This window comes from Lepisosteus oculatus, chromosome 19 (genome assembly GCF_040954835.1).
Source record: "Lepisosteus oculatus isolate fLepOcu1 chromosome 19, fLepOcu1.hap2, whole genome shotgun sequence".
Classification (NCBI taxonomy): domain Eukaryota; kingdom Metazoa; phylum Chordata; class Actinopteri; order Semionotiformes; family Lepisosteidae; genus Lepisosteus; species Lepisosteus oculatus.
Genome location: NC_090714.1, coordinates 8,752,037 through 8,765,710, shown reverse-complemented (window position 1 = coordinate 8,765,710; position 13,674 = coordinate 8,752,037). Strand labels below are relative to the sequence as shown.

The window sequence follows — 13,674 nt, the reverse complement described above, 5'->3', positions numbered from 1 at the left end:
AGAGAAGGAAAGAGAAAAGGTTTAGGACTGCTGGTCTATAGAAAACTGCAAAGAAAGGTTCAGAGAGTCAAGGGCCTTTAATATCTTCCCATCCTTTCTCTTCCATTTTCTGTGATATGAAAAGCACATATGTTGATTGGTTTAAGCATCAGTAGAGGCTTTGTATATTTTGATGTAATAAATATACAAAACATAATTAACGTGTTAATAATTTGGGCGGAGCGGTGGCTTAGGATCTGCGCCTGTGGCTGGAAGGTTGCCAGTTCAAATCCTGCAGCTGGCAGAGGAATCCTATTCCATTGGGCTCCTGAGCAAGGCCCTTAACCCCAACTGCTCCAGGGGCACTGCACAATGGCAGTCCCTGCACTCTGACCCTAGGCTCTCTTCCTGTCTTTGTGTCTCATGGAGAGCAAGCTGGGGTATGTGAAAAGACAATTCCTAATGCAAAAAATTCTAAAGGGTTAATAAAGTGATGTTATTATTAATAATAAAAAAATGTTATTTTATATAATGCCTTTAAAGGTGGCTGTTTCATTTCTGCAGATTTTCACAGATGTTGTAATGCATTATGTTAAGGTTAAAAGTGGAAACAGTTCTTGCAGCATCTATAATAGTTATGGGACATATAAGTAGAAGTTAAAGTATATGGTGTCTTCCTTGCTCTGTGTTTTTAAAGCTCCAGCACATTAAACAGCAAATTCAAACTAGTGTAAAAAGAATATTGCCATATTCCAAAACAGATAACTTTTCAACATCTATGAACTCAGAATTTAGTATACATACTATGTATATTGATATGGATTGTGACTATAATTAATAAATTAATTAATATATATAATGGAAAATGTATTGTTGATTCATTAAAGGTGTAAGTAGCTGTGTCAGTATACGTAGGCTATTTATTTGGTGACTGTACAGTATGTATCTGGAATCCATTGATCTGAATCTGTAGTGGTCTACAAATTGAAGGGATACAGTTTTCCTCAGTTCTGAAATCATGCTGGGGTACCTTACATTATATGTTTTATTTTTTTTATCATTTTCTGAACACTGGGGGCAAACATTTTTGCTCTTGCTGGAAGAGATGGGCAAGGTGGTTCCAAAGTAAAACAAGAAACATAGAGTTGGCATAGCTGCCAATGAGTAAGAGCACTTCCTTTAAAAAGTCTGACAGAACTGTTTGCCCTTCATGCTAAATACTGCCCATGATGTTTCTGTTCCACTTATTAAGTAACATCAAAGTAAACTTAAATGATAACTTTTAAGATTGCCCACTGGGGAATGACTTCATGTGGCTCACTGTCTGTAACCCCAAACTTAGATATTGTAACGCCCTCGCCTGGTGGTGAGGAGGAAGCGCCCCTAGGCGCTCATAGTACCGCTGGGCATGCTGGGAGTGGTAGCCGGGGAGAGTCTGAGGGTCAGCACGATGACCAGCGGCTGACCCTACCTGTGTAAATAATGCCCTAGTAGTTCTAGTGCCCTGTGTAGTCCTGTAAAAGTATAGTGTGTTGTTAGGTAATGACCACCCTAAAGATGTGTACGTGTTCCGTCAGTCTCCTCATCTGTGTGTATATCGTGTGGTTGTTAACAAATAAAGCTAGTGCTTGGTTGGTTAATCGTGTCTCCACTGTTCTTTAGTTCTGAGAAGAACCTGCAAATGCTACAATATGATGCCTGAAACTGCCTGTCCTCCCCCATATCAGGCCTTGTTAGAAGTGTGGGAAGGATATCTCCTCAGCTCACTCTAAGGAAGTCACCTTCCAACCACAGTCTATTTGCAGCTTCATTAAAGGTGGTTGCCTTTATTTATTGTTCATTTACTAGTTCAGTTCAGGTATCTACTTGTTTGGATGTAGGAGACTGAAGCTTTTTGTAAAACATGATCCAAAGACAACAACAAAAATTCCATAATTGTTTTTCTCATCTGGGTTTATACACCCAGGACAGTAAAGGTCACAATATTACTAGATGCAATCGGATGTCACAGTGGGGATCTTAGTCACTAGCATAAACGAATAAAACAAAAGTTCATTAAAAGTATCTCATACTCCACATAACTAAACTGACAAAGGCTCATGTCTTAAGGCAGAATTTAAGTTAAATATTTTCACTTGTCAACTGTGGTTGCCAGAGCTTGCTAATTTTTTTGGCTTCTGTGACCCAGCTTAGTCTTGCCACCACCAACTGCTGAGATGTGATTAAGTGTTGAGGATAAACAGTGCCAGGAGAGTGATGCCTTTAATGTGAAACTGTGCAGTGTATTTATTTTGTTCAAAGCTGCACAAAATGATTCCAAGTATGTACAGCGTTTACAAGGGATTTAAAAAAGCTTAGGAGTTGCCTCACAATTTCTATGCTTTCTTAGTGGGAAATCTTCCTTCAGCTGCGCAGGTCCTTTCTCATTCAGCTCTAGATAGCATCTGAAGCCTGGAGCTGGCAGGGTTTGGACTCTGGGCAGATGTCACTCTGCACCTTAAAGCGAAAGCAAGAATAATAATGTGTTTGCCCAGCCCTCAGCGCTGCTTAACTCTCAGCATACTGCTGTGTGCTATTTGGGGAGGATGTGCTTGATATTCTTAGTGAGGCACTGGTTCACATTGGTTTTTGGTTTTTGTTTTGGTTTCTTAACTGGGTTATGTCACCCATTATGTGTTCTTTTCTATTTTGTCCCACATTTTCTATCCTGTATTACTAGGTTCCTTCTCTACACTTTATTCTGATTTTACCATGCTCCACCATCCAGGTGGATGCTGCACATTGGTGGTGGTAGAGGGGAGTCCCCATTACCTGTATAAGTGTAAAAGCGCTAAAAAAAAGCACTATATAAGTGTAAGCAATTATTAATAATAATTATTATTAAAACTGTACTTGGCTACACAGAAGACCAAAAACGTTCTGCCTGGCTAAATACAATGCTAAATTTTGCTATAATTATACTAAATTATGCAAAAAATGCTATAATTAAATGCCCGACTATTAGGGTTCTATAGTTGCTTTCTGTGGTTCCCGAAAGGCTCATTCTGAGGACAGGTAAGTTCCATTTCATGCTAACTTTGCCCATGGCTGAACACCAACTGGACTGGGGGCGTTAGTTGCTCAGGATTCTCTTATCCATACTGTGTTCATAGTCATGAATAACACTGGATGCCAAATTAGGTGCATCCAAAAAAAACAATGTCCCGTCTTGGCTTTCCTAGAGTGTAAACATGATGGGGAGAAAAATAATCACCCATTTCACAGCAGCTTAGAACAACAACAGATCCCCACATCTGAAATGGATCCAATGGGAGTTTGGGCTTTTTTCCAGAGTATGTAGAAAAATAAAGAAAATGATTTACAGTGTAAAAATGTTATTAAACACATGTATAAAAGCAGGGTGTTGTAACTTTCTTTCTTTTATTTCTTTCTGTTTTTTTCCCGTAAACACTTTTTGGTAATCACATTCCAATTTCTCTCTTTTTTCTCTCATGTATCTGTCACCACGTACCAGGGTGGCAGCTACATTCTTGTGCTTTTGCCAATACTCATATGCTTTCTTTACAGGCATCTTCACCCCAAACTCCTTCTGACAAACTCAGCTTCTTCCCTTTTTTCTTCCCTTTTTGTCAACTTACACTTATCCAATATACTGTATAATCAGACACTTCCACCACTTTCTCAAACACCCAGTTAAGACACATGTTCGGTTTCTTTAAGAGTTACTTTGTCATGTGTGAGGTAACAGCTCATACAGTAGGGGGATACTTTCACTTGGAAATCCTGTGCATTCCTGCACTTATTCATCTAAAGGTGTCTGTTACCTCTAGGTCTAAATGCCTCTCAGAGTCTTTAGAGAGAACTTACACAGCACTGTTCACAAGCAAGGAACGAGACCTCGAGAACTCCCTTCCTTGATCAGTAATTCACCATCCCCAGAACCCCAGCATCTCTGCTTTTGCCCCGGATTGGACTTAAGCACTGAGCTCAATTAGGGCTATTCTCGGATCTCAACGTCCTTTAAATCCTGCTACTTAGTGTTTTGCTCTTTTCTTATGAGTTGTGTTTGTTAGTGTCGCGTGTGTGTGTGTATGTTCACAAACAAGGAAAACACCAAAAACATACATACAGTATATATCTTCTACTTCTCTCCTGTTCCCTTTAAAACAACAAAAAACACCCTATGCCAATCCATGCATGATCAAGACATAGCTCATCTCAGGACTCCTGAGTGCAATTAAGGCCAAACCAGTCCTGGATTATACATGCATTTAAAACACCACTCCAGCTTCAGAACTCCTGGGCACATTTAAGGCCCAACCCAGTCCTAAGCTTCAGAACTCCTGCGTGCATTTAAGGCCAAACCAGTTCTGGATTATGTGCCTACCTTAAGGCACAACTCAGATTCAGAACTCCTGTGCACATTTAAGGCCCAACCCAGTTCTGAGCTCTGCGGTAACGGTCCAAAACCTGTTCAAAAACTCCATCAAGATTCTGGGCTTACAGCAAACCACCCATTACATACACCGGTGTCTTCCCAGGGCCAGAGGTATCCAGGAACTCACGTTTACTCCGTCATATCGGGCGATTCTCGCAGGGAGCAGAGACTTCCCAATCGGTCAGACGAGAGAGTCGGGACTTTCTTTTTTAAAAAGAGGAGTCCTTTCCTCTTAGTAATTTGAGCGCTGACCGTCTCTCCTGCCAATGGGAAGTTCTGCGCCTTCTGGAGCATCCACCGACTACGCCAAAATTGTTGTAACAGAAAGAATAAGGTTCTGGATCCCGAGAAGTTAAACAGATTAGTTTATTGCATGCAAGGAACAATAAAGCCGAAGTCTTGTTTCCCGCAAGAAACAACAAAACAGAAATATTGTTCAAAGTGCTGGTACAAACTTTAGGTTTATATATCCTTTACTGTATTGTAAACCCTCATGATGTACATGATTTACCTGATAAACCTGTGATAAAGCGTGATTTATCTTGATAAACCTGATTTACAGTCATCATTTATGAAACAGCTTTTTGGGAAGTGCATTATGTAAGTAGTTGAATGATACCTTTTGATTTGTTTCACATTTGTTTCACATCTCTGCACCAAAGATGTCTGATGCACCGTGTTCTTCTGTGTAGTTCAAGTTTTTGTCAGTCCAGCCAATGTGCATAGTGCAATTTACTTTACAGGATTGTGCAAAGAATATTTCAGACAGTATGCCTGAGATTAGGCAAAAAGAACTAGGTTTCCAGATTTGGAGTAGGTGCAGGAAAAAAGCTGTTACGGATTCTGGTGGAGCTGACCCGTATATCTGCGATACCTTTTACCAGATGGTAGGAGGGCAAAGAGGTTGCAGGAGGGGTGGGGCGAATCATTCACAATACTGGAGGCTTTGTGCGTGCAGCGTTTGTGGTATATGTCCAGAATGAATGGGAGGGAGGCTCCAATGACGTTTTCTGCTGTATGACTATTTGATGCAGGGACTTGCGGTCCGAGACCTTACAATTCCCAAATCAAACAGTAATACAGTTTGCCAAGATGCTCTCGATGGTACCTCTATAGAGTGTAGATAGTATGGTGGTGGTGGTGGTGGTGGTGGGGGAGGGTTTGCCCGCAGGAAGTGGAAATGGTATTGTGCTTTTTTAGCTAGGGAGGTGGTGTTGATGGTTCAAGTGAGGTGACTTCTAGCTGTCTCCACAGGGGAGCCATTGATGTGCAGTGGGGAGTGATCAGCATGTGCCCTCCTAAAGTCAATTATCATCTCTTTTGTCTTATCAACATTCAGAGACAGATTGTTGTTGAATCACCAGTCCGCTAGTTGCTACACTTCCTCTCCATATGGTCCCTCATCGTTGTAACTAATGAGGCCTACCACTGTCGTGTCATCAGGAAACTTGATGATGTAATTTGCACTGTGGTTAGCAGTGCAGTCATGAGTCATCAGCGTGAACAGGAGTGGGCTAAGTACACAGCCCTGGGGGGTTCCAGTGTTCAGTATTGTGATACTAGAGACATTTTTTCCAATCCGGACTGTCTGAGGTCTCTCGTTCAGAAAGTCCAGGATCCAGTTACAGAGGGAGGTGTTAAGGTTTAGCAAGCTCAGTTTTTCTATTAGTTTCTGGGGGATGATTGTGTTGAATGCTGAACTGAAGTCAATGAACAGCATTCTTACATAAGTGTCCCTCTTATCCAGATAGGACAGGGCAAGGTGAAGGGCGAGGGATACAGCATCATCGGTAAACCAGTTGGGACGATATGCAAACTAGAGGGAGTCCAGAAAGGTGGGGAGTCTGGACTTAATGTGGCCCGTGACTAGCCTTTCGAAGCATTTCATGACAATTGGTGGGAGAATTGGTGGGAGCCATGGGCGATAATTATTGAGACAGCAAACAGTAGACTTCTTTGGCACTGGTATAATAATGGTGGTTTTGAAACATACAGGGATGACCACCTGGCACAGAGAGATATTACAAATGTCTGTGAAAACATCAGCTAACTGTGCTGCATATTCCTTGAGCATGTGACCAGGTAAATTATCAGGTCCAGTACCCTTACGTGGGTTTACTTTTGCTAGTGTCTTCCTCACATCAGCTGCAGACAGGCAAAGCACCTGATCATCGAGAGGAGGTATGGCGCTTTTCTTACTTGATGGCATGAGACAAGTTGGCCCTCGCAGTCCTAAGGACTTCTTTGTCACCTGAGCTAAATGCTGCATTGCGAGTTCTTAGCGGACCCCTGCAGTCAGCCATGGCTTCTGGTTGGCCCATGTGATAATAGATTTAGAGACAGTGACACCATCTTTGCACTTGCTGATGTAGCTAGACACAAATGCTGCATACTCCTCTAGATTGATATAGTTTTCATAGGTAGCAGCCTCCCTGAACATATTCCAGTCTGTGTTAAAAGTCCTGTAATGCTGAAGTGGCTCCCTCTGGCCATACCCTGATCTGTTTCAAAACCGGTTTGGGACGTTTGAGCATCACAGAAATGTGTGTAACAAATAAGAACATAAGAAAGATTACAATCAAGAGGAAATCATTCAGCCTATCTAGGTTGTTACTGTAGCTTCTAATTGATCCAAGGATCACATCCAGGTGTTTCTTAAAAGAAGCCAGAGTAACAGATTCAACAGCGTGTCTTTTTACCATGTTCCTGACTTCTACAACCCTTTAGATGCAGAAGTGCTTCCTGTTCTTGTTTTATAACACACTACATGTACATGGAAATGGTTCATACATTTTACTTGTGTCCTCTGGCTTGTATTTCACTGTAAATTCTGAAGAAATCCACTGGGTTGACTTTGTCAATGCCTTTAAATATTTAGAATACTCGCATCAGATCCCTTCCTAGTGTTCTGTGTTCAAGACTAGAAAGGTTCATTTCATTTCACCCATCATTGTAGAACATGCTTGTATGTCTGGGAATGTACCTGGTTGCTCTTCTCTGGACTGATCCCTACAGCAGGAATAACTTATTTGTAACATGATAGACAAACTTGTACATATTATTCTACATATGGTCTCTTAAAAGGACATTAACAAAAGCTTTCTGGATATATAAGTGTATCATCATATTCTTTTGAAGTATCAAGTGCTTGTTCAAATTATTTTTATAAGTTAGTTAAACAAAGTCTTTATTTTGTAAATGCATGTTGGCTGTCTCAGAAAATATTGATGAAGTTCCTCCTCGTGTCTGTGGCATGTTTTTTATTTCTTCTTAGTGAATTCCCGAATGAAATATTCATTTAGCTCACAACCTATTTTCTTCAACTGCTTCAGAGTTCTTTTATTGTTATATTATTGAAAAAAAATATTTGCATAATTTTTAGCATCTGTTTAACAGCAGAATTGTATTTTCTCTTTTTCAAATTCTGATACATTATCCAGTTGCGTCTATTTTGGTGTACTCTTATTCTATTTTAAATTCATAGACCTTTTTTATACTGTCGAAAAGTATTCTCTAGCTTCTTTTTTTCCCCTTAGGTCTTTCATTAAGGACATGTTCATATACTGTACACATTCATTTTATATATAACTTGTATTATAATATCCAATAATGTATTACATATTTAAGAAACTGTATATATAAAATAACACAAAGCTTGTAGTGGCAAATGCAGTTTATTACAAATTTAAAACATGTTGTTGTGAGGCATACAGTATGTGTAGGTTCTTAAAGAGGGACAGCCTTTCATGAACATGGATACAGCAATGGGCAACATATGAATGCATAATTTCATGATTTCTACTTATATATGATAATAATTGTACTGGTGCACAGGAAGCACTAGAGTGAATTGCTGTTCCTTGAAAATTGTGGTTGCTGTTCTGTTGCGTTTGCAGCAGGGTTTATAAAAATTAGGAGACTAGGGGGAAAAGTAGTCTATATATGTTCTAAATAAATAGAAAATTAGGTAACAACTTAAATAAAATATGAAAATAAAACTGCACTGGCAACAATGGAAACCAATTTTTTGTCTAGTTGAATGCCTCTGTGAAATTAACGACTCTTGCCTGCTCAAGATCATGTGTTGTTTTTGAGCAATTCAGTAAGTTCTGCCTATTGGGAAGAGAAAGGGGGAAAAGGAAGACAGTGAAACCAGTCTGCATGCTGCAATTGAAACACAATAACTCATAAACTTTCCCTCACGCAGAGATAAATTATTACTCATGGGTCGAACAAATTTTGAGAGCAGTGCTGATTCTCCATATGAGTATTCCTGGCTGTAGGGTTTATTTGACAAATTTAGTGGTCTTCATCTTAGGATGTGAGGCAATAAGGCCTCAAACTGCTTATGTGGTAACCAAGGAAACTACAATTGTGATGAATACTAGTATTGAACATCTTAAGTTCTCAAATCATAAAAAGTAGACTGAGGAATGTACTCTAGCATTAAGTAGTATTACATCTTAGATGATACTTATACAGATTTTTAATTAAAATGTACGTACATGATTTGCTACAATATTACTGTGCAGGAGAACGGTTAGCTGAATCCACTCATAAATCTTTAGTTCTTCTTAGAAATTCTTCATTGATGACACCTTATATCACCTTTGGACTTGAATTGTAAACCCAGCACAATACTACTTTCACGAGACAATTTTGAATAAAAAAAAATATTTTGGCTGCCTGTTCTCTGTGTTTACATACATATATGTTTAACCATTACTTTATCTTATCACAGTGTCATAAAACAAACATATACTGTACATGTTTAAATATAACTTTAACTGCATTGAGCTTTATACTGTTGCGGCAATGCTTGTTAATAAGACAGAATTAAGTGTTGCTGTGCTTTCCCAAATGAGGCCCCATCTCTCTCTTCTGCACCACAGAGAAGCTGTTTATGCAGGCTGATTTAAAGATGTTTTCGTTTGATAAGGGACAGCTCCCAAATGGGGATGCACTTAGCTAAGCCTGGCTATCATGATCAATGGTCATCCATTGGCGCCTATCTGTCTAGAGAGTGCCAGATGGACATCTGGACTGCATTCCTAAGTGTCAGGAGTAAGTGACTCATATCTCACCTTGATCAACCAATCAGGGACCGGTAGGCCCGAGTAACCCACGTGGGTTTCTGATGCCCATGAAACTTTCAGCCAATGAACGAGCTGAAGTTTCTCCAAAAAACAGGCAACGGAGAACTATTCTAAAGACTTTTCCAGTAGGAGAAATTCTAAGGAGAATTCTAAGGAGAATTCCAGGGGTGCGAGACGATTCTAGGGCAGGACGGCCCAGGAGCAGAAAGGCTCCCAAGGGCAGGACATTCTCGCAGCGCGCCTCTTGACCATCCTGAGACTCAGCCCGGACAACCACGGAACGGCCAGTGTGTCCGAGTACCAGAACTTTCCTTTGTTCTAAGAGTCTAGAGCGAAGGTTGCCAGAGAGTAACCAGAGGATCCACCCGAGGTTAGCACCAGCAGCAGGCCTTGTGAACAGGTCGGAACTGTGGACAGCTGAATCACTATTCAGAACTAGCTCTTCATCAGGAACAAACCGGTCCTCTTCCTGACTTGCAGGGACCCACAGTCATCTTTTCTCCTGTGCACAAACTTTGCTAGTTAAAGCCAAAACTAACTAGCTGGTCTTCAGAGAGCATCAGCAGTGCACCATCGCAAGCCGCACAGCACAGCCTGGCACGGAGCAAGAGAGCCCGCAGGAGATCTGAATCCCCAGAGATTGGATGAGTATTCAACTTCAATGCATTACAGCTCGAGAATTCAAGTGTTATCCCAACTGGTTGATATCAATGTAATTGCTAAGAGTTATGTACTTATAAGAAGTTATAACCAAGTTTATTTACGAAACTGTCTAAATGAATGATATACTGAACGTATGTCCTCTTGATATGTGTAGCACTTTGTAACTGATTGAATATATACCTTTTGTATTCTGATAACCCTCACGATAAGATCTGTTAGGTTTATATGCACATTCTATGTATTAATAAATGTATCCTTGTGTATTAGTACCTGTGTGTGTGCGTTTTTGGAGTTATATCGCAAGGTTGGATTCTAAAGCCATTAAAAGAATCATTTTTTGATTTACGGCTACAATTAATAATTGTCCCCGTAAATGCCCAAACCCTACAGAACTGGTGCCTCGTGAGAGCACACTACAATACAGTATATGTACAGATGCAGCCATTCAAAATGGGCGAGGTATTTCGCGGCATACCCCGGTGGGCGTCGCGGTATCACGTAGTGTCATGTGGTTAATCGCGCGTCATTTGACGCTCTGCCGGAAACTATCCGGCGTCACCTTGTAAAACCGCCAGGGGGAGCTTAACCTCTCGTGTACAGCATTTGAGCCTTTAATTTTGAACTGTGTATTACAGCATGTTAATCATCAGTCATTAAAATGTTGGTATATTTTATGAAAGCAAGATTGCTCAGTTGGACAAAAGTACACAACCTACCTTTATCAGAAATATTTATGCATCAAAGCCTTTACTGAAGATATTACTAATAGTATTAATAATGGATGACTTTGGACAAGCTGTATACTCAAAGTATAATTTCTTTAGCACATTTGTACAAGCAGTTGGAATCTGTCCAAGCCATACTTTGTCAGGCATTTTGTTTTACTTCAACGGGCATAAAAACTTCCTTGCTTTTAACAGGGCGTTTCATAATTTCTAACTACGAAAATGATTTAAAATGCGACACTTATCATTCAACTAGAGCTTAAAATATCACAAGGATCCTCAAGAGCACAGCAAAGAGTGTATTAAAAGACACTTGTATTTATCAACGCAAATTTTTATTTATTTATTTTTTAATCGCGTATCTAAGGAAATCTCAGTATAACTTTGTTCATGAACAAACAGTGGCATGTTACATTATTATTCGTTTTTTTAACAAGGCTCGCCAGCTAATGTGAATCGAAACCTGTCTTGCTAGCTTTTAAAGTCGTGCATGTGTAAACGACAATTGAAATAGAGAAAAAAAGACCTCACTGACAAGATTTAATTAATGCAGATCAGTAAATCAAGGGACAAAACAACTATTGCGCCCGGGTCCTCAATGGGCTTTGACGTGCTAATGCGTTGGTTTAACAGTCCGGGTGTGGCAAGTCTATAATGTCTCCCGACTTCGGCAAAAGGCACCCGCCTTTCATTGGAAGACAATGAACACACTCTAGCCGTACCTGTGAATATAGCATAAATACACTAAGGGATTGGGTGAGCTCCCATCACAAAAAAAAACTGCGAACCTGCACTACAGCGACCATAGTACAGTATGGAGACCAAGACCTTTTACGGGAAGAGACGGGGTGCTTCTGCCGCCCCAGTTTCCAAAGAGCGAAGGGTAAGCAAATACAGCAGACTTCATCTGAAATACGCGATTACAGCGCATATTACAAGGTATTATTGCCGTTTTGAATTTTAAATTCAATTATAATTATTTCTTCGTAGCCTGTTCTTCAAGAAAACACCACACGCGCGAAACGATCTACCACCAGGACAGTAAAAAAGAAAGCGGTAAGACGGAAAAAAAGAAGTTTATTTTGACTTCTGTTCCGCGACTGATGAATACTACTGTGTGACTTTATTTCTTACATGAATTATGTTATTTTGCCACAGGCTGTGGGTCTCTGCTCTCGGCCACTGGCCAGGGTGCCAACCTGTAGAAGCAGCACCTGTATGGAGACATTTCGGCAGCAGCGGGAGCAGTACGATGCATTACTGGGGAGGATTGGGAGGCTAGAGACACTCCTGAAAATGCAGAGGAAGGAGACAGTATGTTCCAGCAGTCAAACAGTTGAGCAGCTGTCTCCCGAAAAGTGCCTCTCCCCGCCGCGCAGGTTGCAATGCCTGGCGGAAGCTCTGCCCCCCGTAGAGCACACACCGCCTCAGGACACTCCATCCCGGCCTCTCCGTTCACCACCGCACAGGAATCTGTTGATGCCGTCCCCGCCGTCTATCTCCCCCCAGGAAGCAAAGCGGAATTCACAGACGCCAGTGGGACGAATAATTCTCCCAGATGTCCAACTGCTACCCATCACCCAGGAGATGGAGGGGGGGTTGTACTTGCAGTGCATTGGCATAGACGGGAAAGCAAGAGCCGACCGCTACGCCGCCCTCGTGTTTCGAAATCTTGTGACTTTTGAAATTTACTGGGGGTGGACCACGTCTGTAAATTTCGATGGGTCCAGAGGCAAAAGTGCCTTGCCTTGCAATCTCCGGGAAACCATTAGTACGATGGTGAATCGGAGATTCTCAACCCTTGCTGGGTGCGACTGGAAAAGAATTCGTGATCGGATCAACGAAATGCTTCGTAGGAGGAGGCGCTCTTTTCCTCTAGTCTAACAGTCTGTCCACAAACAAAACATTCCTGTTAGACAAGAGGAATTGAAAAAAAAAACAATTTTGTCAATGAAAACCGGTGTGTTGTCTCTCTCTGCTGGATGTCCCTCTCACAAACTGCTGAATGAATAAAATAATTTTATTGAAAACGCGTTTGCGATTGTCTGGTATTTAATTTGGTCCCTTTTAACTGTTTTTCAATCTACTGTATTGCTTTGAGATGCCACTTTTAAAGGCGATATGTAAAATAAAGTTTTTTATTATTGTTATAGAGAAACATGATCAGATTTTCCCTGGTTCAGAAAAAAGATCTAAAGTGCTACACATAACTTTCTTAATTCGATGTATTTAAAGCAGTGAACTACTGTAGGTGTCACATAACATTCAGAAATACAATCACTTTTGTGACAAATAAAAACGATAACAATCTAATCCTTCCACGTTTGATCCCAAAATCCCAAGAAATATAAATCTTGACGGGTAGAAAGCTATGCTGAAAGTTTATTAAGATACTTAGAAGACAAAGATACTGTATCAATTTATGTTGCATTAGCCTGATTATGTTAAAAAAACACATAATTAAACATGCGTTTGCGATTTAAATCAGAACACGATTTAAATCAATATAAATGTTTATATTGTAACGCATCCAGCCTCCATTGCTCTATAAAAATTTACTCTGTTGCACACACACACACAATAGAAGCAGGAAGCAGAAGCAGGGACCGTTGTCATAAGGGAAGAAGGTGACTATTCATTGTTATCAAAAATGACTTAGAATCGATCATGTTGCGATATTTTGAAATATAAAAGTCAATTGATTGTCCATAATATCGCTATTCTATTTTTCTAAGAAATGTTTGTTAAAAGAAAAGTCCAGCACCAGCTGGAT

The 13,674-nt window shown here is 40.4% G+C and overlaps 1 protein-coding gene across 1 annotated transcript in view; it reads left to right on the top strand.

The window, feature by feature from the left end:
• LOC138224286 (uncharacterized) overlaps positions 1 to 12,898 on the top strand; it is a 31,960-nt gene extending 19,062 nt beyond the window's left edge. The window contains exons 2-3 of the mRNA XM_069180959.1: positions 11,892 to 11,957; positions 12,060 to 12,898. Of these exons, the coding sequence (XP_069037060.1) occupies positions 12,120 to 12,785 (666 nt within the window). The 5' untranslated portion in view covers positions 11,892 to 11,957; positions 12,060 to 12,119 and the 3' untranslated portion in view covers positions 12,786 to 12,898. The remainder of the gene's footprint in view (positions 1 to 11,891; positions 11,958 to 12,059) is intronic.
• The last annotated feature ends 776 nt before the right edge of the window (positions 12,899 to 13,674 follow it).